The 23,136-nt window shown below is 40.0% G+C and overlaps 3 protein-coding genes across 6 annotated transcripts; all 3 read left to right on the forward strand.

The window, feature by feature from the left end:
- The first annotated feature begins 506 nt into the window (after positions 1-506).
- On the forward strand, positions 507-5,898 carry LOC105925039 (gastrula zinc finger protein XlCGF57.1). Of its 3 annotated transcripts, XM_036142273.1 has the most exons (4): positions 507-926; positions 1,066-1,237; positions 1,999-2,105; positions 2,188-3,182. In XM_036142273.1, the coding sequence occupies exons 2-4, from the start codon at positions 1,123-1,125 to the stop codon at positions 2,245-2,247; spliced, it is 282 nt and encodes a 93-aa protein (XP_035998166.1). In that variant the 5' UTR covers positions 507-926; positions 1,066-1,122; the 3' UTR covers positions 2,248-3,182. The 3 variants fall into 3 exon arrangements, with proteins under 3 accessions (XP_035998166.1, XP_035998164.1, XP_035998165.1); XM_036142271.1 differs by having other exon boundaries at positions 1,999-5,898; XM_036142272.1 differs by lacking the exon at positions 507-926 and having other exon boundaries at positions 939-1,237; positions 1,999-5,898.
- A 1,489-nt stretch (positions 5,899-7,387) lies between these two features.
- On the forward strand, positions 7,388-13,397 carry LOC105939484 (zinc finger protein OZF). The gene is made up of 3 exons (XM_021308144.2): positions 7,388-7,826; positions 7,931-8,125; positions 9,380-13,397. Exons 2-3 carry the CDS (start codon positions 8,011-8,013, stop codon positions 10,912-10,914), a joined length of 1,650 nt encoding a protein of 549 aa, XP_021163819.2. The 5' UTR covers positions 7,388-7,826; positions 7,931-8,010; the 3' UTR covers positions 10,915-13,397.
- LOC105939455 (zinc finger protein OZF) lies at positions 12,549-21,498 on the forward strand. Of its 2 annotated transcripts, none has more exons than XM_021308147.2 (2): positions 12,549-12,626; positions 19,732-21,498. In XM_021308147.2, the coding sequence occupies exon 2, from the start codon at positions 19,749-19,751 to the stop codon at positions 21,237-21,239; it is 1,491 nt and encodes a 496-aa protein (XP_021163822.2). In that variant the 5' UTR covers positions 12,549-12,626; positions 19,732-19,748; the 3' UTR covers positions 21,240-21,498. The 2 variants fall into 2 exon arrangements, with proteins under 2 accessions (XP_021163822.2, XP_021163821.2); XM_021308146.2 differs by lacking the exon at positions 12,549-12,626 and adding an exon at positions 16,700-17,106.
- The last annotated feature ends 1,638 nt before the right edge of the window (positions 21,499-23,136 follow it).

Below are 23,136 nucleotides of genomic sequence, written 5' to 3' on the forward strand. Positions count from 1 at the left end.
TACATCAGAAAATTTGATATTTTTAAAAGTTCTGGTGATCCAGGTGACAATTGTGAATGTTGTTTAGAAGTTAAAATGGTTAAAATAATTTCTTAATCATATATACAAAATATTGTGGTATGTCACATCTAATTACCCAAAACTTTAGAGGAATATACTTTTTAGTACAGAGCTGCCTACTCAATAAATCGCGTCAGTAGGTTCGTCTCTAGTGGGGGAAGTATGTACAAACATAATGTCCCACCCTCAACACCTCAGTATGAAACAATAGATGTGTACTCACGAGGAGAAATTCTAGTAATGTAAACTGTTTTGATCTGTAACACATTTTCTGACTCGTGATTGTGATTTTTTCCCCTTCGTTTCAATATTTTATTAATTGCAAGATTTTTACATTCTGACATATTTGTTTGTATAAATGTTGAATAGAGCTTCATTCCACCATCGCTCGAGCGAGCATCCTCAGAGAGCCACTCTGGTCCTTTTCGGTGAGCAGGAAGACAACCGGATGTGACGACACCAGCTGTGACGTTAGCTGGTTAGTTCCCGATAGAAAAACGGCTTAATTTTTTTTGCAAAAACAAGTCTTGGGTATAATTAACAGTCTTCGTGAGGATATCGACTCTACATGTTAATTTAGATCCGCCATGATTATTTAGATAATACAGTTAATCCTTTATTAGAAACAGGACTGGTCTGTTAGCCTCCGTGGAGCTAAAGCTGCTAACAGCAGAGACGTGCGTTTATTTACGTCGAAGCTTTAAAAGTACATGGTTTAGAGCTACGAGGCGAGTCCAGACTCCGAGTTGATCAGATTGTGCGGGACAGACTCCATCCTCTGTGGACACCTCCTATAACCTTGTTGTCCAGCTGAGGACCGAGAGACTGGGGACAGTTCCAGAGAGGACACAGAGCTGCTGACCAAGGTATCAGACTCTCTGCTCTGCAGCATCACTTCAGCTCTGCTGCTGTTTACATTTTCTGTTAATGCTCTTGATTTGCTCGGATGCTGATTTGTGTCTTGTTCCTGTTTGATGAATCATGCCTGAAACCTTGACGTGCAAGAACATGTGAAGGTTTCAGACCAGGGTTGTAAAAAGGAGAATCCCAGGTGTGCAGAAGATGTCTGAGATGATGAAGGTTGAAGCAGAGGAGCCTGGAGGACTCAGTCTGGTGTCCTCCATACCTGCAGCATCCTCATCAGACCTGGAGCTGACACAAGATGACAAGGATCTCAGTGAGTAATTCTCATTTGGTTGTGTAGAACCAAGCAAATAAAATCTGACGGGCGGTTCTAAAAGATGTAGTGGAGGAAGTATCAAAGTAATAAACTCAAGTTTTAAATATCCAAGCAGGCGTTTCAGCAGATACATATCTTGTTTACTCTTATTGTTTACTGCTTATGCATACTGGATATTTGTGTACTTCTTCTGGAAGTAAGATGGCTGCAGTAGCCTCTGAAATTGTTATAGGTAAGTCTGTGCTGCGAGTCTGCTGCAAATTACCGAAACTGTGTCTAACGAGGGCTAACCACAGTTCTACAAAAGCATAAGATATATATGTGGAAAATGTGTTATCTAAGCAAGTTATATCTAGCTTAAACAGAAAACTGCTCACTGTAAGTACCTGCCATCTTGAATAACCCAACCTCTTTTTCCAATAATTTACCAATGTCTTGAAATCTTATTAGTATTAATATTTTAAAATGTCCTTCAGTTCCTGTCGAAAGTATAAGAGCAGCATCCAAAACATAATCTTCGCTAATGAAGTAAGTTGGTACATGTTGCAATACAACTGCAGCTATTGAAATTATTATATTTTTATATTTCAATAGTGGTGTATTTTATAAGAAGAATCTATTGTCATTGCAACATGCATTCAAATTAAAAAAAATTAATTGACACTTCAATTGACACCAGAACTTAAATTATTGGAGTTTTTTTTTTTTTCATTTGCAAGTAATTGCTTATGTCATTTTTTGTGTTTCAATATTTCCAGTTCGTCAGATGTTGGTGATCAGAGAAGTTTCCCCTGACTGGAGCCCAAGCTCAGACCAAGAGAACCCAGAGCCCCCTCACGTAAAGGAGGAGGAGGAGGAACTGTGGGTATGTCAGGAGGAAGAGCAGCTTACTGTGAAGAAGGAAGATGAAGAGAAAAATCAAGATAAAGTAAAACCTCTGTTACCAGACCTTCATCAGATCAAAACTGAAGACAACGGAGAGACGGAAGCTTCAACCACCAGCTTAGCTGAACGGATGCAAACAGAACCTGATGGAGAGGACTGTGGAGGACCAGAGCCAAAGTGCAACCTAGATGAAGTCTGTTCTTTTCAACAAAGTGAAATAACCATTTGCAGAAATGATCAACCATATAAACCTTGTTCTGAAGTTACATCTCAGAATGAAGTCCAAGAACGAAAGAACGCCGATGACTGCAATCCTTGCGGTAACACAGTAAACCATAAGCCTAATGATGAATTAAACATGACAACTTACACTGGAAAGAGAGACCACAGCTGTGAAATCTGCGGCAAAGAATTTAAAGTAAAGCGTTATCTTCAGACACATATGAGGCTCCACACTAGTGAGAGACCCTTTGCTTGTGATGTTTGTTCTAAGAAGTTTCATAGAAAGACGAACCTTAAAATTCACATGTTGGCCCATTCTGGAGAAAAACCTTTTTCCTGTGCCATTTGTGGTAGAAGATTTAAGGTAAAGGAAAGTCTTAAAAATCACACGAGAATGCACGCCACAGAAAGACCATTTGTTTGTACTGTTTGTAGTAAAGGGTTCTTAAGACAGGAGAGTTTAAAAAGTCACATGTGTACTCACACAGGTGAGAAACCTTTCATTTGTAGCGTTTGTAGCAAAGGATTTTCACGACATTTGGAACTAAAGCGACACATGTGTGTTCACACAGGAGAAAAACCATTTATCTGCAGTGTTTGCGGAAAAAGATTCTCACTCAAAGATCATCTAAAGAAGCACATGCATGTTCACACAGGAGAGAAACCATTTATTTGTAGTGTTTGCAGCAAAGGATTTTCACAAAAGCAGAATCTAAAGAGTCACATGCATGTGCACACTGGAGAGAAAGCGTTTGCCTGCAGTGTTTGCAGTAAAGCATTTTCGCGACAAGAGAGTCTAAAGACTCACATGCTTGTTCACACAGGTGAGAAACCCTTTAGTTGTAGCATTTGTAGTAAACGATTTTCACAACAAAGGAAACTTAAGACGCACATGCGTGTTCACACGGGAGAAAAACCATTTGTTTGCAATGTTTGTAATCAAGGATTTTCACAACCCAGAGATTTGAAAAAACACATGGCTGTTCACAGCGCTCAGTTCAGCTGTAATGAGTGCGGTAAACGTTTTGTGAAGGAAATACATTTGGAGCAACACATGAGACTTCACTCAGAGGAGAGGCCGTTTGGTTGTGATGTCTGTAAAAGCAGGTTTAATCAAAAGTGCGTCCTTGAAAATCACATGCGAGTCCATTCAGGAGAGAAACCATTTGTTTGTAGTGTTTGCAAAAGAACATTTGCACGACAAGAAAACCTGAAGAAACACATGGGTGTTCATCAGGCTTGCAATTAATCAGTATTTGATATACGTTTCATCTGTCAGTGTAATATTTCAAATTGATTTTTACACATTCTTATCTTTAATCCAAAAAAGCTATTTCAATTATTTATATAATTTTATACCATCTTTTTCATCACACAAAATATAGTACAAATGTTTTTGCTCCTTAAAGCACAAATTCTTTGTAAGCAATGGCTCCTCCAGCCTGGTAAAAAAAATCAATTATCTGTTCACAAAATAAAAAGCCCTGCATTTTCAGAATGTCAGATGAAGTCTACTCCACCATACAATACACCGTTAAAAAATAATTACATGAAGAGGGCCCACACCTCTGCTTATGAGCTCTAAATTCTAAGTAGTTTGATAGTTTAGACTACCATTGCTTCTTTTCCTACCTCCTTACTTACTGACTGCTCTATTTGGACAGCACTTATCATGGTGACCGCTGACGCACTTGTGCTTTGGCTAAAGAGTCCTTACTCTATAAGGGTATTTGGATTGAGCCAGAGCCAGCTTGTGACTGAATCCCATCTATTGACTGAATTAAAGAGATAGGCGTGTGTACAGCCTGCAGAGAGGGGCCATGCTGCACACTTTGCACTTTTGAGGAAAATTGTAACTATTGTTAACATTAGGAAAAATAAATGCAAACCATGTTAACAAAAAATATTAACCTTTATGGATTTTTATTGTTGATGTAATCGATGATGTTGACTAACGATGGCAACCCTGTTGCTAGTTTTTCCAAAATACAGTTCGGAGAGTATTTTATTGTTAAGATTACACCATGAAATGGCTCAGTTACTAGAAGCACCATTGGTTTAGATGGATCTTAATAAAAAACTCAGATTCTAAAAATAAAAAGATTTCTAAGTTGTGCTGTAAAAAAAAGTTATACACACAGATATGTTTTCCACATTAAATGGTCTTTTAAAACTACTTTAACTTGAAAACATGCCAAATATGAATTATATTTGGGGATTTTAAACCTTTAAAGTTATATATTTGCAGTTTCACTACTTTCGTTTAACATTAATTGCTATAAAATCCTGCAAAATAATAATAATAAAATCCCCTAAGACACACTAAATTGCCATTTTTCATTGTTTTTCTTAAACTTACACAATTATGTAACATTATTATTTATTAAACTTCCATTTAGTTTTTTTTATTTAATGTCGGTGTAACATGGCAATAAAATCAAATCTGTATTACTTTATCAAAAGTGAAGCGGTAATTTTTTTTTTTTTTAACCTGTAACGACAGAACAATTGTTTTCAAACTGTTGCAGTTTTACAAAGGAAAGTCGCCGTGTTCATTCAACTAAAGTAATTATTTTCATTTCTATGTAGAAACAGAAATTACCATTGTTGTCCAAGTATTTAGAAGACCACTTTGGATTTGAAAACAAATGAAAACAGAAAAATACACAAAGATAAAACCTATAGTTGACACAGATCATAGGGTTTCTTAAGGTTTTGTGTTTTCAAATCGCTTACAGCCAGCTTGATTACACATTAAGTGATGTTAAGTACAGTGCCTTGCAAAATTACTTTTTAGGGAAATCATAGCAAAGCGAGTGAATACATACTAGGGCTGGACGATATGGACCAAAAATTATATGTTGATATTTTCAGGTTGAATGTGTATATACAATATTGATATGTTTTTCTTTTCATAAAGTTATAAATAATAAAAACACATCTCTGCATCAAAGCTTTACCCAAAATGTCTCACAGGCACATTTCTTAACAAACAGCTGTAGATAAATACGAGAAGCGGCTGAAATACTGGAATACATAAAAGTATAATTATAATTATAGACCATCTCGATATAAATGACATAGTCTCCTCTCAAATCTCTTTTTAAAAAATCTTGATATTTTAAAATCTCGATACATTGCCCAGCCCTAAAGCAGACACACATGCTGATATTCAGCATTTTTGTCATTTATGTCTTTTTCTCATTTCACTTCCCCAACTTACACTATTGTGTGCAGATCGTCACATCCAACAAGATTAAAAAAAACATTTAGAAGTTGCATAAACCATCCTCTGAAAATTTTAATTGTTTGTCGTACGCATTAAAATGTCTTGATGTGTTTTTTCACTCTACAGATTCACTGATGTTTTATGTCTGGTTAACTAATTAAATTGCCTAACCTCTGTGATTTTTGATCCTTTTATTCTTTTTTGCTACATTTTTTAATAAATATTATATACTAGTTTTTGGTGTGTTACTAGTTATGGTGACTTAAGTTTAATTGATGAACTCTTAAAATTGTTTCACTTCAGAATAAAATGTTTGCTGCTATATTTATGTTCTATTCTCTAACAGTTCGTATTACTCATGGTTTCATTTTATTTTTCGTTGATGATCTTTTATTTTGAAAAGCTAAATGTTGAAAGAGAAAGATCTTTACTTTTTCAAATCGAAGGAAGTAGCTGGAGTACAGGTATCTCTGAAAAACTGGGTTAATTTACAAGGCCATAGTGAAGATCATCCAATGGAAAACACTTTAAAACCTTGTTGGTAAAAGGAGAGAAAGAAGAGAAAAAGCTTTGGGTGAACAGCTATTCGAAAAGCAGCAGAGTTAGAGTTAAATGAATTAAAACTTAGTCCAACAGTGCAATTGTCAGCAGTACCACCTCGGGTACAACCTGAAGCAAAAGTAGATCTTTCAATACTTGAAAAGAAGAAAAAGAACATGGGGTTTGCTTCAAATTCACACGTTATCCAGGCATATATTAAGTTATCACAGTTACATCCAGATTTATACAGATGCATCAATGGATTTCTTTAATAAGATAGGAGCAGCTATTATAGTTCCAGAGTTTAATATTACAATAATGAAGACGATTAAAGATAATGTATCAGTATACACAGGATAAATAATTATTAATTTTGTTAGTGGTGCAGTGGGTGGAGGAAATAAGACCATTGAGGGTAATAATTTGTTCAGATTCAACATCATCATTAATTAGTTTACAGAGAAGTCACTCAGACAGCAGAGCAGACATGATAGAAATACAGCAAACTTTATATAGAATTCAAATGATGGGGATTGCAGTAATATTTTTTTTTTGTGGGTACGGGTACATATTGGAATCAGAGGAAACAAAATGGCAGATAAGGCTGCAAAAGAGGCCACAAAAAGTGAGGAAATCGATGTGGCAGTTAACTTCAGCAAGATGGAAATAAAGAGCGTCATTAAACAGAGATTGAAGAAAAGGTGGCAAAAGCAATGGGAAGAAGAGAGGAATAGACAGTGGTTTTATAAAATTCAGTGGGGAGAATGAGATATGCAGTAAGGAACAGGAGTGAAGAGACTATTTTATCAAGACTTAGATTTGGGCACAGAGGATAAAACAGCACTTTATTTAGAATAGGTAAACGTGACAATGGCGGGTGTGACTATATTGGTCAAGACAAGAGACAATAGAACATGTCATGTTACATTGTAAGAAGTATGAGGAAAGAAGGAGGGAAATTATGCAAACCATTAGAATGGAAAGAATGCATTTTTATTATTTAAAAATCTATTTTAATTCAAGGCATGTTATGATGATGATGATATAATGTTTTTCGTTGTCTTAGCAAAATCAATATGATCGAGAGGATCTGAGTCTTATGCTTGCTGTGTTGATTGTGTTTGGTTTGTTCTATTTTGTTGATTTGGTTTGTTTTAGCGTTAAGGAAGAAGTCATTTTTTTCCACACTCCATGCAAGTGGGTGGCGGTAATGCACCATTTGTTGTTTGCCAACCGCCCATAAAAATCCATGAAGAAGAAAAAGAAGAAGAAGAAGAAGTAGCCGGAGGTTAGCTTGGTCGCTGAGTTCCCAGAAAAAGGTCTTAGTCTATGGAAAACAGGAGACTAATGTTTCAGGCCTCACGTGACAGTCTCTATATTTTATCGATTAGACATATTCTTTTAACCTCCATGATTATTTATAGCAGACATTTGCAGCGTATCATGTTGTTAGCCTTCATTAGCAAAGTGAATGGATTGTTAGCCACCATGGAGCTGAAGCTGCTAACATCAGGGACTTAATCAGCGTTTCCGGTATTAAAGCCTTAAAAGTTCATGGCTTAGAGCTACGAGACGAGTCCAGACTCTGAGTTCATCAGACTGTGTGAGGAAGACTCCATCCTCTGTGGACACCTCCTCTAACCTTGTTGTCCAGCTGAGGACCGAGAGACTGGGGACAGTTCCAGAGAGGACACAGAGCTGCTGACCAAGGTACCAGACTCTCTGCTCTGCAGCATCACTGCAGCTCTGCTATGATTTACAGTTTCTATTGTTACTCTTTATCTGATCAGATGCTCATTTGTGTCTGATTCCAGTTTCAGGCAGCAGAAAAATAGAAGATTCAGGTTGTACAGCTGAATCCTTGATCTACTTGGACACATCAAATGTATCTTGGATGTCTGAGATGATGAAGGTTGAAGCAGAGGACCCTGGAGGACCCAGTTTGGTATCACCCAGACCTGCAGCATCCTCATCAGAACTGGAGGAGAAACAAGACAACAAAGATCTCCGTGAGTGACAAATTAGTTTGTCTGGATTGAGCAAATTAAGCAAATTCAGAAGTGTTGCTGCATTAAAACCTATAAAAATTAAGAGGGGTGATACATCAAGATGTGAAAATGGACAAATCTGACTAGAGTGACAATATAATTTTGAGGAACTTAGTTAAATGGGTATTTGTTTTTATGTGAATTTTAAAATAAGAAATTCTTTCAATGTCACACACTGGGGAAATCTGGGTGTGATAGTGGCAAAGACACAGACAGAGGTACACACATTAATTAGTAATGGGGAAAAAAAAACAAGCTAGTCTAACCTAAAGTTAGAAACGTTAAGAATAAAAAGTAAAAACCAGAGTAAATATTGCACAATTATTGATAATATGACTGGTAAAAAATATTAAATATTTAACAGTGGTGGGTTGGGGTGGCCTTTTTGCAGAACATGAGATAATATAATATGAAAATATGCATGAAAGTACAGTAGCGTCTCAAAGTAACTAAAATGTGTGCAACTTTACCTTAGTATCTGAGAGACGCAGTGTAAACAATTCATGATCAGATCAGAACCTGTGCAACCATTAGGAATGAATTATTGAGTCTGTTCAGGAGTCATGGTTGAAAAAAATAGATGCAGACCTAGGACAAAGAACACTTTTTTTTTTAATCCTCCAAAATGATCTTGCATGATATAAAACAGATTTATTGGTTGCTTTTATGACTAATGGGTGACTGGCTGAACCAGTGGTTAATGGTCTTTGCATTACTAACACTGAAAAACTGTATCTGTTCTTCACATTACTACAGGATTAAAATAAATAAATAAATATATATATATATATATATATATATATATATATATAATTTTTTTTTTTTTTTATTAAAAAAAAGACAATCCAACAGCATCATGCTTCTCAAACTGGCTGTTGATTGTTTGAAGAATTAAATTCAATAAGGGTTATCCTGATATTTTCCACTAGTACCCCCTTATTTGTCACTGTGGTGTGTCTTTCACGAGGTTAGATTTGTAGACTGGAATTTTAAAGGTGGACTCATTAGATATCAACAAGCTTATTGTAAAGTTTGTACCTGACAAAACGTATTTGGCTACCACCATTTTACTTAGCCTAACCATAACCTTTCCATTTTTTGATTTGAATTTTTCTTTTCCTATGTTTTATTGGAAGAGAACAACTTTCTCCTAACATTTTGTTTGTGCAGTAGCAAATGCCTTCATAGTTTCTTCAATGTCCATGTGTGTTTCAGTGTCCCATGACCAGCAGCTTTTGGTAATTAAAGAAGAGATTCCTCATTTGTGGGACTCCACTTTGGACCAAGAACCCACCCACATAAAAGAGGAAGAGGATGAACTCGGGAGATGTCAGGAGGAAGAGCACCTTCAAGAGACTGATGGCATTGCTGTTTGTGTGAAGAGCGAATACGATGAAGAGGAAGCTCAGTTATCAGAGCTTCATTGTATCAAAATTAAAAACAACAGAGACCCTGAATCTCTAACCAGCAGGTCAGTTGTACAGATGGAAGCAGAACCTGATGGAAAGGACTGTGGAGGCACTGAACCAGACTGGAACCTAGATCCATATACTCAAGCCCCACCAGAGATTTATGAAACTGCTTCTGATTCTTCTGAGACTGAAGCCAGTGAGGATGAGGAGGAGGGTGATTGGCAGGGACCTTTGTCAGATTCTGAATCTGGGAGTAAAGATAGCATGAACATCAAGGAGAGCAGAGCTCCTCACTCGGACCTAGGCACTGATGAGAAATGTAGCACTGCCAAAAAATTCTTCAGCTGCTCTGAGTGTGGTAAACAGTTTATCTCCAAGCAGTCTCTTCAGAGACACATGAAGAGTCAAACAGAAACAAAGTTCTTAAGCTCTTTGAATAATAAGAAATGTCTCAAAGTAAAAGAAAATATAGATTCACACGCAGGATTCATCAGTGAGGGAAGTCAGCTTAGCTGTGATGAAAGCAGAATAATCTTTAATTGTATAGACAGTTTTCAGTCGCATCTGTCGGTCCAAGGTGGCGACAAACGATTTAGCTGTGAGATTTGTGGCAAACGGTTCAAAAATAAGTACTATGCTAGAAGACATACTTTGTTACACTCTGGAACGAGAGCACATAGTTGTGGTCAGTGTGGTAAAGGGTTTATTAAAAAGAGTCAACTTCAGACACACATGAGACTCCACAGTGCAGAGAGACCGTTTGCCTGTGATGATTGTGGTAAAGGTTTTAATCAGAAGTCGCATCTGGAAGTTCACATGAGGTTCCATTCAGGGGAAAAACCAACAATTTGTGATCTTTGTGGCAAAACGTTTAGTGTAAAGTATTACCTTAAGGACCATATGAGAAGTCACACTGGAGAGCGACCATTTGCCTGCGACGTTTGCGGTAAAAGCTTCCGGAGAAAAACTAATCTTGACTTGCATACTAGGGTCCACGTCGGGGAGAAACCATTCGTTTGTAGTGTTTGTAATAAGGAATTTTCACGACAAGGAAACCTGAAACAGCACATGAGTGTCCACAGCAGTGACAAGCGGTTTGCTTGTAGTGTGTGTAGCAAAGGCTTTTCGCGAAAAGAACACCTCAAGCTACACATTGGCGTTCACACGGGAGAAAAAGCGTTCAGTTGTAGTGAGTGTGGGAAAAGTTTTTTGCAGAAGATCCATTTAAGGCGACACATGTTGATCCACACAGGAGAAAGACCATTTGTCTGTGATGTTTGTGATGGAAGATTTAGGCTAAAGCACCATCTTCTGGCCCATATGTTAAGCCATGCATGAGATAAAATGTTAAGTCTGATTAAGTTCTGTCTGGGAAATAAAAATCCACAAAACAGATCCAATTATTAATCTGATTTCATGGCATGCCTCCCTGTTACTCACAAGGACTAGCAGAAGATAACGCCGTGTGTGAATGCAGCGGACCAGCATTCCTTGACTTTTGGCTTTTTTCATCTCTGCTTGTGGCATGTGTGCAGTTACAGCAGGGCGGAACTGCTGTCCGTTGCGGTAAACGTCTTCTGTCCACAAAATAACTTAAATCTATGGAATAGTATTCCACCGGAGATTTGGCAGCCATCGAACGCAGCCGGCTTTATCATCCCCCCACTAAAGTAGCATAGGCGGCATAGACACAGGAAGCAGGAGTGAGGCAAAAGAGGGGGATTAGCAGCTAAGCTAAAGGCTAACCCTTACAAACCGGTGATCCCCAGTCTTTTTCTTACCAACGCCCGGTTGCTAAACAGCAAAATGGACGAACTACGACTGCAGATCAACTCTCACGCTCTGGAATACTGTGTACTGATTGTCACAGAGTCCCGGCTGGATCAAAACATCCCCGATGCGGCTATTGAGTTAGCGGGCCGTGATGTCTTCAGAGTTGACCAGACAATAGACTCTGGTAAGAGTAGAGGAGGAGGAGAACTTTGTGTTAACATTGACAACAGATGGTGCATTAACACACTCACTGCTCTCTAGACATTTAATTTATAATGCTGCAGTGCAAACCCTTTTTTCTAAGCAGGGAGTTCACATCAGTGGTAATAATTGATGTCTTTGTGCCTCCTGATGCTAATGCTAAAGTGTCAATCAACCAGCATTCAGCTGCACAGCCAGTCAGTGTAATCACAGTTGCAGGAGATTTCAGTCAAGTCAACCTGAAATACATTCTGCCTAAATACTACAAATACGTGAACTTCCCCATCAGGGAAAATTATATTCTAGACCAAGTCTACTGCAACATCTCTAATGGTTATAAAGCCAACCCTTTGCCTCATCTGGGTCTATCCGATCACCTGTCGGTCTCCCTTATTCCTGCTTACAGACCACTAATTTGTCAAAAAAACACAAGAACAATTAGTTTGGACTGAGGAAACCACCGCAGCCCTACAGGATTGTTTTTAGATCACAGACTGGGGGGTCTTTGCGGAGGGGACAGACCTGGACAGTCATACATCTGCATTATTGGACTACATCGATTTTTGCTCTGAGAATGTGACAGAGGCTAAAACCTTCAAAGTCCCCTAACCAGAAACCGTGTCTCAACACCGAAGTGAAGTTCCTACTAAAGGCACTGGATATTGCCTTTAAAGCAGGGGACCTGCTAAGCTACAAAGAAACTCAGACAAATCTGCGGAGGGGCGTTAAGAAGGCCAAGCACAGCTACCGGAAGGGCATCGAGGCCCACTTCTGCAACAACAACTCCAGAGGTATGTGGCAGGGGGTTTAAGGCCTTGACTGACTACAATAACAGCACCACAACCACAATACCATCTGACAGCAGCAACCTAGACACAATGAAGCAGTTCTTTGCTCACTCCGATCATCACAGCAGGGAAAACACCGTTCCTGCTCCACCAGAGGATGACAACCTGCTACAGCTGCAGCCACATCAGGTCAGAGACACCCTGCGCAGAGTCAGCGTGAGGAAGGCACCTGGCCTAGATGGAGTCATAGGGCGGGTACGCAAGGCCTGCGCAGACCAGCTAGCAGAGGTATTTACAACCATCTTCAACCTCTCGCTTCAACTGGTGACGGTTCCCAACCAGCATTAAATCAGCCATCATCATCCCTTTACCCAAAAAGATCCTAGTGAACTGCCTGAATGACTTTCGCCCAGTTGCTCTCACTCCCATCATTGCTAAGTGTTTCGAGAGACTCATCCTCCCCTGCATCAAGTCCGGCATTCCAGCTGACCTTGACCAATACCAATTTGCCTACTGGGCAAACAGGTCAACAGACGGATGCGGCCATGATGGCGCTCCACACAGCCCTCACTCATCCTGACCAGAGTAACACCCATGTGAGGATGCTATTTGTGGATTTTAGCTCAGCATTTAACACAGTCATCCCCGCTTTGGTCACAAAGCGGGGCAGCCTGGGCTTGAGCAGTTCACTCTGTGCATAGATTCGGGACTTAATCAGGAACAGGCCCCAGCATGTCAGGACGGGAGACCGCTCTTCCTCCACACTCATCCTGAACACTGGAACACCACAGGGCTGTGTCCTCAGCCCCCTTCTCTTCTCCCTCTTTACCCATGACTGCTCCCCTGTTCATCCCATAAACACCATTGTGAAGTTTGCTGACGACACCACCATTGTAGGACTAATTAAGGACAACGACTTTGTTGTGCTGTAAAAAACTTTGCCTGGTCTTATTTGCATGATAGCCAGAGAGAGTAATTTAAATCTGCAGACTCTCTGCGCTCATGTGCTCCGTCTCCTATCCATAATAAAAATAAGTAAATTAAAATTGTGCAATTTTATCCAATCTCAGCTTGCGTTAATCCTTGTTGGGCCTGCATCACCAGCTCACGTTAACTACACTGCAACATTGAAGGATTTAAAAAAGTGTGAGAAATATATCCTCATCGTGTTTTATAACCTTTTCACTCAGAAAGAAATACCATTAAAGTAAAAGATTTCAAACTTCTCACATCCATCTCACTGATTTTTTTTTTTTTTTTTTTGTAGACAAGGTGTGCCTAAGTCTGTCTGTTTAGAGCTACTGTCCTCTAACTTTTAAAAGCATTCCTGCTCCAACACACCTTATCAGATCAAATGGCTGTATTCTCTCATCAGCATGTCATCCAGCTCTACAGAGGCCTGGAGATGAGCCATTCATGTGATTTTGGTGTGTTGGAGAATGGGTGCGTATAAAGATTTCCAGACAGTAGCTCTCGCGACTTGGCTTCAGAATCAGAATCAAGTTTAATCGCCAAGTAGGTTTGCACTTACAAGGAATTTGACTTGGTGTTGATGGTGCAGACAAAAAATAAGAATACAGTAAAATAAGAAGTAAAAGGATATATACACGGAAGCTGTATACACTCAGCAGACTGTGCGTCAATGTAACGCAGAAGCTTGTAAGTCCTGAACGGGGGAGAACCCCTGAGCATTCCTGTTGTAGGCCAATGGGTTTGATTCACATATCCTACTGCAATCACTGTACTTTCTCATTGCCGTAAAACTCCTATGAATCTTTTATTACATTTTAGGAAGCTAGTATCTCATTAATTAATTTCTTTTTAATGTGATTACAAAGAAAGTACCACAGTGAACAAAGTTTTTTTCCAGCTCTATGAAACGTACCGTAACTTGCCCCTTTGGCACCAGTTGCTGCACACTTCTGGTTAGACAGCTAGGAGAAGACTGTATTTTAAGCAATCTGAAATATTTTCAAACTGCTGCAGACAATAATTCTGCTAAAACTGGGGAATGCCCCTCACTCTGCTGCTCAGACTGCAAGCTCTACCTGAGCAGACAGCCCAACTGACTAGGAAATATATACACATAGCTTTTTTGCTTAAATAGGTAATAATCAAAATAATACATCATACAAAAGACCAAAAACTTTTAATTTCCCAACAATTCTTTATATATATATATATATATTATTTTTAAAAGGTCTTTATTAAATCTTTAAACATGTTTAAAGACATCACCATTCCCTCCTTCAAATCTTTCATTTGGCTCTTTAAGAAGGTAAAATGCCACCAACATGGAAACAGGCTATATCTGTAATTCCCAGAAAGTTAAAGGATCGGCTTAGCTATAGTTCCTTCATGTCCGTTTCTGTTCTTAATGTTGATTACATTTTTTTTTTTATTTACATCAATTCTTCCAAAGAGAATTGAGAAGATACTTCTGCAGCTTGTTCTACTAACTAATCCATCAGATTTTATCCCACACAGACAAACTCATCATGATACAATAAGGATACATAGCAAATATTAACTTTATATTCAAAACTATCAATATCTATCTCTGTGGAGAATTCTCAAGAGATTTATGTCATTCAGATTCTATTGAGGCTCTATAAACCAAACTAACTGCACGGATAAAAATGGATATTTATTCAAATGGTATTGAATAAGACAAGAATGTGGACTCGTACCGTTACTCTTCCCTCTTTATATAGAGATATACACTCACCGGCCACTTTATTAGGTACCCCATGCTAGTAACGGGTTGGACCCCCTTTTGTCTTTAGAACTGCCTCAATTCTTCGTGGCATAGATTCAACAAGGTGCTGGAAGCATTCCTCAGGGAGTTTGGTCCATATTGACATGATGGCATCACACAGTTGCCGCAGATTTGTCGGCTGCACATCCATGATGCGAATCTCCCGTTCCACCACATCCCAAAGATGCTCTATTGGATTGAGATCTGGTAACTGTGGAGGCCATTTGAGTACAGCGAACTTATTGTCATGTTCAAGAAACCAGTCTGAGATGATTCCAGCTTTATGACATGGCGCATTATCCTGCTGAAAGTAGCCATCATGGGTTGGGTACATTGTGATCATAAAGGGATGGACATGGTCAGCAACAATACTCAGGCAGGAGTGGCGTTGCAACGATGCTCAATTGGTACCAAGGGGCCCAAAGAGTGCCAAGAAAATATTCCCCACACCATGACACCACCACCACCAGCCTGAACCGTTGATACAAGGCAGGATGGATCCATGCTTTCATGTTGTAGACGCCAAATTCTGACCCTACCATCCGACTGTCGCATCAGAAATCGAGACTCATCAGACCAGGCAACGTTTTTCCAATCTTCTATTGTCCAATTTCGATGAGCTTGTGCAAATTGTAGCCTCAGTTTCCTGTTCTTAGCTGAAAGGAGTGGCACCCGATGTGGTCTTCTGCTGCTGTAGCCCATCTGCCTCAAAGTTCGACGTACTGTGCGTTCAGAGATGCTCTTCTGTCCACCTTGGATGTAACAGGTGGTTATTTGAGTCACTGTTGCCCTTCTATCAGCTCGAACCAGTCTGGCCATTCTCCTCTGACCTCTGGCATCAACAAGGCATTTCCGCCCACAGAACTGCCGCTCACAGGATGTTTTTTCTTTTTCGGACCATTCTCTGTAAACCCTAGAGATGGTTGTGTGTGAAAATCCCAGTAGATTAGCAGTTTCTGAAATACTCAGACCAGCCCTTCTGGCACCAACAATCATGCCACGTTCAAAGTCACTCAAATCACCTTTCTTCCCCATACTGATGCTCGGTTTGAACTGCAGGAGATTCTCTTGACCATGTCTACATGCCTAAATGCACTGAGTTTCCGCCATGTGATTGGCTGCTTAGAAATTAAGTGTTAACGAGCAGTTGGACAGGTGTACCTAATAAAGTGGCCGGTGAGTGTATAAAGATATATTTGCCCAATTATTAAGGCAAACTGACTGCATAAAAGGTAAAGCAATTTCAGGTGATGTACATAACATGGCACTATACGCTATATGTTACTATGCAGTACATTATTATTGCAGCTACATTGCTGCACTTCTAAAACAGGTAAAACCGTGGTATGCATTTTTATTCGATTTAATTTGCGTCTCTATCATGATAAATATACTAAAGTTTAATATACAATGAGGAGCTTGTGTCAGTTAATGCCTATGTAACACTGTTAATTATTTCTGGTCAAATCCTAATTTATTTCTTCTACAAATTGCCTTTACTCAGGAGTTCTCTGGGATTTCCAAAGGTTTTTATTTAACTTTGGCGTCTCTGTCCATCATTTTCAGTTCAGTCTCGATGAAGAACATCTGAGCGACTTGTTGTTGTAGAAGCTGAGTAACTCCAGCAGATGGCAGCATTGAAGAAGATATGAGGCAAATGTAAAGTGTGTCTGTAATGGTGCCTGATCAAAATCCAGCAGGGAGCCATGGTTATGCAGAGACTGGCGCCCCTGACACTGTTATCACCTCACTGGATACAGACAGAAATGCACCTGGCTGCAACGTGAGCCTATCGGTTCGGTCGATGTGAAACAACCCTGCGGTGTGTTTTACAAACTGTGGACGCCATGAAGAAGGTGGATTATATCCCTCTGAGCCGCTCGGAAAGTCTCCCTTTAGAGGACTTTGTGCAGATGAAACAGCTCGGCGTCCATCAGCCGCAGGATGTTGGCAGAAGCCAAACAGGCGGTAAGAAGAATTTCCGTGAGGATACAACAAATTTAACTGATGGTGGGGTTTTCTCTCCTCTCTGCTTGACGCTTCGTAGTCAATTACAGTAACACGTTAATGTGTCCGCCATATTGGGAGGGGAAACACCTGCCCGCGATCACTCGAAATAAAGAGAAAAACCCGAACTCAACTGAATTAAAAACAGTTAAAGGCTTAAATTTTAGAAACTTGCTTTGTGAATCAATCAGAGCGATTGATTCACAAAGCATAGACGTGCTAATAATTCTGTAGCGTATTGTTAACTGTTGTGGTTTTATGTCTGTTAAGACGAAAATTGTTCCTCCATTGATACTTGAATAAAGAACAGGTTGTTTGTGAAATATGAATTCTAAATAGCGTTCGGTCCTACTTAACCTGCAGTTATGTTATTGATTTGAGTTATTAACTAGACTGTTGTTCCTCTCCCAATGTGGCTGACCAATTAACGTGTTTTTGTAACCATAGGCAACCCATTCACTTAGTTGCTTCACAAACTCCAGCATTTCGGCACTACCGCGAGAGTGTGATAGTGTGTTTCCCTCGGGAACTAGTGCAGTGTCTTTTTTATTTTCATTATTTACTGATGTATGCTGTGGCACATTCAGGATTGCTCTGAATAAGGAGCCATCAAGGGTGGCCAGGTATTTGGCCAATATCCTTTTACATAATCCCCGGTTTTGGTTAGGTGTGCATTTGACCAGTTTCACCATGTTCAAACACTTCAATGTAATTTAAAAAAAGACTTGCATTGTGAAATCTGCTTTCCAGTTTTACATGTATTTTCACTATAGACAACATGCATGCATTTTGTTTACCTTCTGAGTACAAATAGACTGTAGCATAAATATGTAACCACTTAGCCACGTATTCATCTTAGGCTGCCTCCTCTCAGTCGTTATCGAACACAAATCACACTTTACAGCCATTTCCTCCAACTATGTCAACACATCTTCACATGACGGCCTCACTCCTGTATTGCTGTACTGTGTCAAGTCACAAGACTGACCGTTGCACTGAGGTCCAGTGAGGGAGATTGCAGAAGGTCTGACAAAAACTTGGACTGACCCAGAAATTTCTTGAAAGTAACCAAAAGTCCAATAAAGCTCTGATCAGTTTGGGATAGTAAGCCACGACCTCCAAAACTTTCCAGCCCGTTTTCTTGCAGTAAATGGTACACTGTAAATCTATTAAGCCGGTCGGGACAGGCTGTATTCCTGCAAGCCCACCTAGCGTCACTTAGCTCAGCAACGCTGACCATCTTTTTCTTTATGAACGTCATGCCATTTTGTGTGCTCAAATGATCCAAACCAAAAACAATGTATTTTTTGAAGAAGTGAGCCCTGCTGTATCTGGGCTGTCTCCTTTCATGAAATCCAGAAGGCCCCCATATGACTAATCTGCTACAATTTCTGATGACCATTACCACTTGTTCTTTTTTCTGAAGTTCTTTGGTTTCATCAGCTATTACACTGAACACTTTTACACTTTTATTTCCTTATCCTGTCCTCTTGAACCATTTCTACCAGCAATTCCAACATTTTATTTTGATTGTTTTTTTGCTGGTGGGTTTGACATCACAATGAGCTTCGTCCTCTGGAAACAAATCCTGCTTAGTTATTTCCTCTGAAATAGCCAAAATGTTGTCTTGGTCATCTGAGCCCTCCGACTTTCTGTGACCTCTCTGGGAAAAGCAGGACTTCTGCAATAGTTTTAATGTATGCCTGGTTCTCCATCACTTTCTTTTCTCTCTCTTTGTTTAGAGAATCTATTGCCTAATCAACTGATTTAATGCACCGTTAGGCAGGAATGAAACTTAAAAAAAAGTTAAATCAATATCTTCTATTTGTTTGAAAAAAACAACTTACCTTTCAGTTTGATTGATAGGTAATTATTTTTTTTTTCATCTTGACGGACCGATTTTATTAACGTTTCTGGTGATATTTAGGGCTTTGCACTGTTTTCACAAACACACACACATCCATACGCCACTATGCAGGCCGCTTGGCAATTTGGGAATTTGGTTGCTGGAAACCCACAACTTTCTGAATGCAAGATGACTACCCTACTCTGAGCCATAGTCGTCCCTCTTAACTTATCCATCCTTTGACATACCACTTGTTTTTCAGGTTTTCAGAAAAACATAAAATAATACAGCAGTAAGTTATTTAGCTGAGTTTGGCAAGAAGATCACTTTTGACAAAAAATGACATGGGGAATTATTTTAGGAAGGCGACGATACACAACCTGTGCTGCAGTGTGTTAATGGTCACTTTTGTTCCGGCGTCGTCTTGTTGTTGCCGTCCCTTTTCAGGTCAACAATGAAATCCTTGTTGGTTTCACATCAGCAACACATTTTAATGGTGCTTTGCAAGACCTTTCCTTATTTTAGGAGGGTATATTCCTGTATGCTTTAACATAGGCGGCAGACCGTTGACTAGAAATACTGTAATTTCCGACATTTCCAGAAAATACAGCTTACCCCAAAATTAATTATAACCCTAGGAGTTAGTTTTTGATAGACAGGAGACACGCATTTCTCAAAACATAATTGAATGGGTGGTCCGTTAAGTCAAAGCACGCATGATTTGATGTTTCACCCTTCCTTTTAAACTTGCAAGTAATTGTTGATGTCCATGTACGTTTCAGTGGACCCAGTCCCTCAGATGCTGGATGTTAAACAAGAGGGTCTCCATGACGGGAGCTCCAGGTTGGACCAGCAGCCCCCAGAGCCCATCCACATAAAGGAAGAGGAGGAGGAACTCTGGACCAATCAGGACGAAGAGCAGTCTGATGAGCAGAAAGAGACTGATGTCAGTGGGTTCCCTTTCACGGTTGTGACAGTGAAGAATGAAGGCTATGAAGAGAAATCTCAGTTCTTAGAGCTTCATCAGATCAAAACTGAAGAAAGCGGAGAGACAGGAGCTCCAAGCAGCAGCTCAGCTGAGGAGATGAAAGCAGAACCCAGTAGAGAGGACAGTGGTGGGGGACCAGAACCAGAGAGAAAGCTGCATCCAGAATGTACCTTTGAGCAAAATCTGGATGAAAAGGCTTCAGACTCTTCTGAGACTGAAGTCAGTGATGATGATAATGATGCTGATTGGCAAGGACCGTTGTCAGATTCAGAATCTGAAACCAAAATCAGCCACAATGGTGGGAAGGAGGGCAGAGCGCCTCACTCGGGTGTAAACAGTGACGAGAAATGTAACTCAGTCACAGCAGGCGATGAAGGAGAAAAACTGTTTGCCTGCGGTAAATGTGATAAAAGATTCAAAAAGCGGGACAGCCTTACTGATCATGTCAGGGTGCACACCGGCGAGAAGCCGTTCGGTTGCGATGTTTGCGAGAAAAGGTTTAGACGGAAGGACTGTCTCCGAAAGCACAAGATGACTCACAGTGGAAAGATGGCGCACAGCTGCGGTTTCTGTGGGAAGGGATTCATAGAAAAGACCGACCTTCAGGCGCACATACGACTCCATACGGGAGAGCGGCCCTTTGCGTGTGACGAATGTGGCAGAAGGTTTCATAAAAAGTCAATTCTCACGGTGCACACGAGGGTCCACTCGGGGGAAAAGCAATTCAACTGCGCCGTGTGCGGGAAAAGATTTCGATTTCAGCACATCCTCAAAAAGCACCTGATTGTCCACACCGGAGAGAAGCCGTTCGTTTGTGCCGTTTGCAGCAAAGGATTCTCCCAGCAAGAAACTCTGAAGAGACACATGGGCGTGCACACCGGGGTGAGAACGTTTGTTTGCAGCGACTGCGGGAAAGACTTTCAGCAAAAGATCCACCTAAAGGAGCACATGCGGGTCCACACAGGAGAGAAGCCGTTTGGTTGTGACGTGTGTGGCAAGAAATTCAAAAAGAAGTCGTACGTCAAAACGCACATGATGTCCCACGCTGGGAAGAGGGCGCACAACTGTGAGCAGTGCGGTAAAGGCTTTCTGGTGAAGGGTGGCCTTCAGGAACACATGAGGATCCACAACGGAGAGCGACCTTTCAGCTGTGACGTGTGTAGCAAAAGCTTTCTGCAGAGGATCCATCTAAAGGAACACATGAGAGTCCACACGGGAGAGAAGCCGTTTGGGTGTGATATCTGTGGTAAGAAGTTCACAAAGAAGTCCTATGTTACCGCACACATGATGTCTCATGCTTGACGGGAGAGGAACTGTGGGGATCAGTGTGTTTAAAGAGGGCTCTGGCTGCAGAAACACGCAAAACTGCACACTGGTGGATGAACACTTGGCTTGAGCCGCAATAAAAGATGTCTTGGTGCCTGATAATTGTAAATAAGAATTTAAATTTTTGGGACACAAAATTTCCCGAGCACAGAAAACAAAAGGCTTTATGGTCCTGCAACATGTGCCTGTTAGAAGTAGCCGAACTGAACCTGGTATGTGTGCAGTAGGGCAAACTGAAGATCAGTGTTGTATAGTAACGAAGTAAAAATACTTCACTACTGTACTTAAGTATATTTTGGAGTACTTTATACTTTTCTCGAGTATAACATTTTATGATAACTTTTACTTTTACTTCACTATATTTCCGAACTTAGTTGCATACTTTTACTCCGATACATTTTCAATGTTTGGTTTAGTTACTCGTTACAAAAAAAAAAAAAAAACAGGCATGGGCGGACATTGGGGGGCCATGCCCGCCCGCTGAGCCAGCAGTGCCCGCCCTGGACTGGAGGCGGGGTTTGTTTTTTTTTACCTCGGAGTGGCCGTCGTTCTATCTTTGATTTGTCAATCATACTATTCAACCAATCAAATCAACGACTGAAGGCAACATGCTAGCCAATCACAGCTGGAGAGGGGCGGGTCGCTGGTTCAGACGTTCAGCCTTCAGAGAGACACTGTGGCTCGCTGTGGTCACCGTCGGTGTGGGTAGAGCGGGATGGATATTCGGTCTGATTACCAAACAATTACAAGAAATGACAACGAAGCAAACGAGAGAGAGCTGGAAGCAGCACTATTAATTTCTGTTTGAAACATCATCATTGAAGTCAAGACTGGAGTAAACATTCACGCTAGGAGGGTTAGCTAGACAGGAGCAGAAGGAGCAGAACCAGGCAGCAAAACTGCCAAACTGAAGAAACTCGGGTTCCTTGCAGGCAGAAGGGAACTCTGCTTTGTTCTGATCCTTGTTCTCCTAGCTGGTATAATTACAAAGCCTCTGAGTATGAATTTTTACTTCAGTGTTCAGCCTGACACCAGCGCTCATGTTTATCAGCCTGTCTGCTTATGCTGGACTTTTTGCAGACACAGCGCTACAGGTTGCCGTATCTCACTGATGGCTTCCAGCCCAAACAAGCATAAAACCTGCCCAACTTAAAGAAAAAAAAAGCCAAAATCTCAATCTCTCTCATGTTAAAAGCACAGAACTATTAAACACATAAGAAAATGCCATTAGCATGTTCTTACTGTGCTGAAGCAAAAAAAAAAAAAAAAACTTCACGCATACGGGCTCCGCACAAAACGTACAATCAGACAACCAAATAACACACAAGATCACTTTAACAATCATGATAAATAAACCGTAAAAGAAGCAAACGTTTATCAATAGCTTCCCAACATGAGTTGTAAATCTACCTTAATATAAACTTAATATCTCTTACAGAATATAGCTCAATCAAACATTTCTCTTTCACCGCCATGAAATATTTCTAAGTTGATCAGTAGAACTCAACCCCTCTTGGGCATTTACATTGATCAAACACTTGATTAATCATTATTCTTTTCTTGTTTTATTATAATAATCAGTATTATTCATTATAACTATTATTCATTGATGATGTCAGATTAGACTTATTTAAAACATAAATTGATCAGTAAAATTAACTCCCCCCACTCTAACATAATTTTTAAGTGTAGAGCACTGACCTTACTTGAAGAAGGAAAACTGAAAGCTTACAAAAAGGTTGTAGTTTCTGTCTAAACTTGGTCTAAATTTCTCCTGCACTTGGTTGTTTATATTATTTTAAGTGAATTTGACTTTCAAAGTTTACCAAAATCTAAAAAATGTAATTCAAACTGCATTTGCTTTGTTTTACTT

This window comes from Fundulus heteroclitus, chromosome 10 (genome assembly GCF_011125445.2).
Source record: "Fundulus heteroclitus isolate FHET01 chromosome 10, MU-UCD_Fhet_4.1, whole genome shotgun sequence".
NCBI classification, from domain to species: domain Eukaryota; kingdom Metazoa; phylum Chordata; class Actinopteri; order Cyprinodontiformes; family Fundulidae; genus Fundulus; species Fundulus heteroclitus.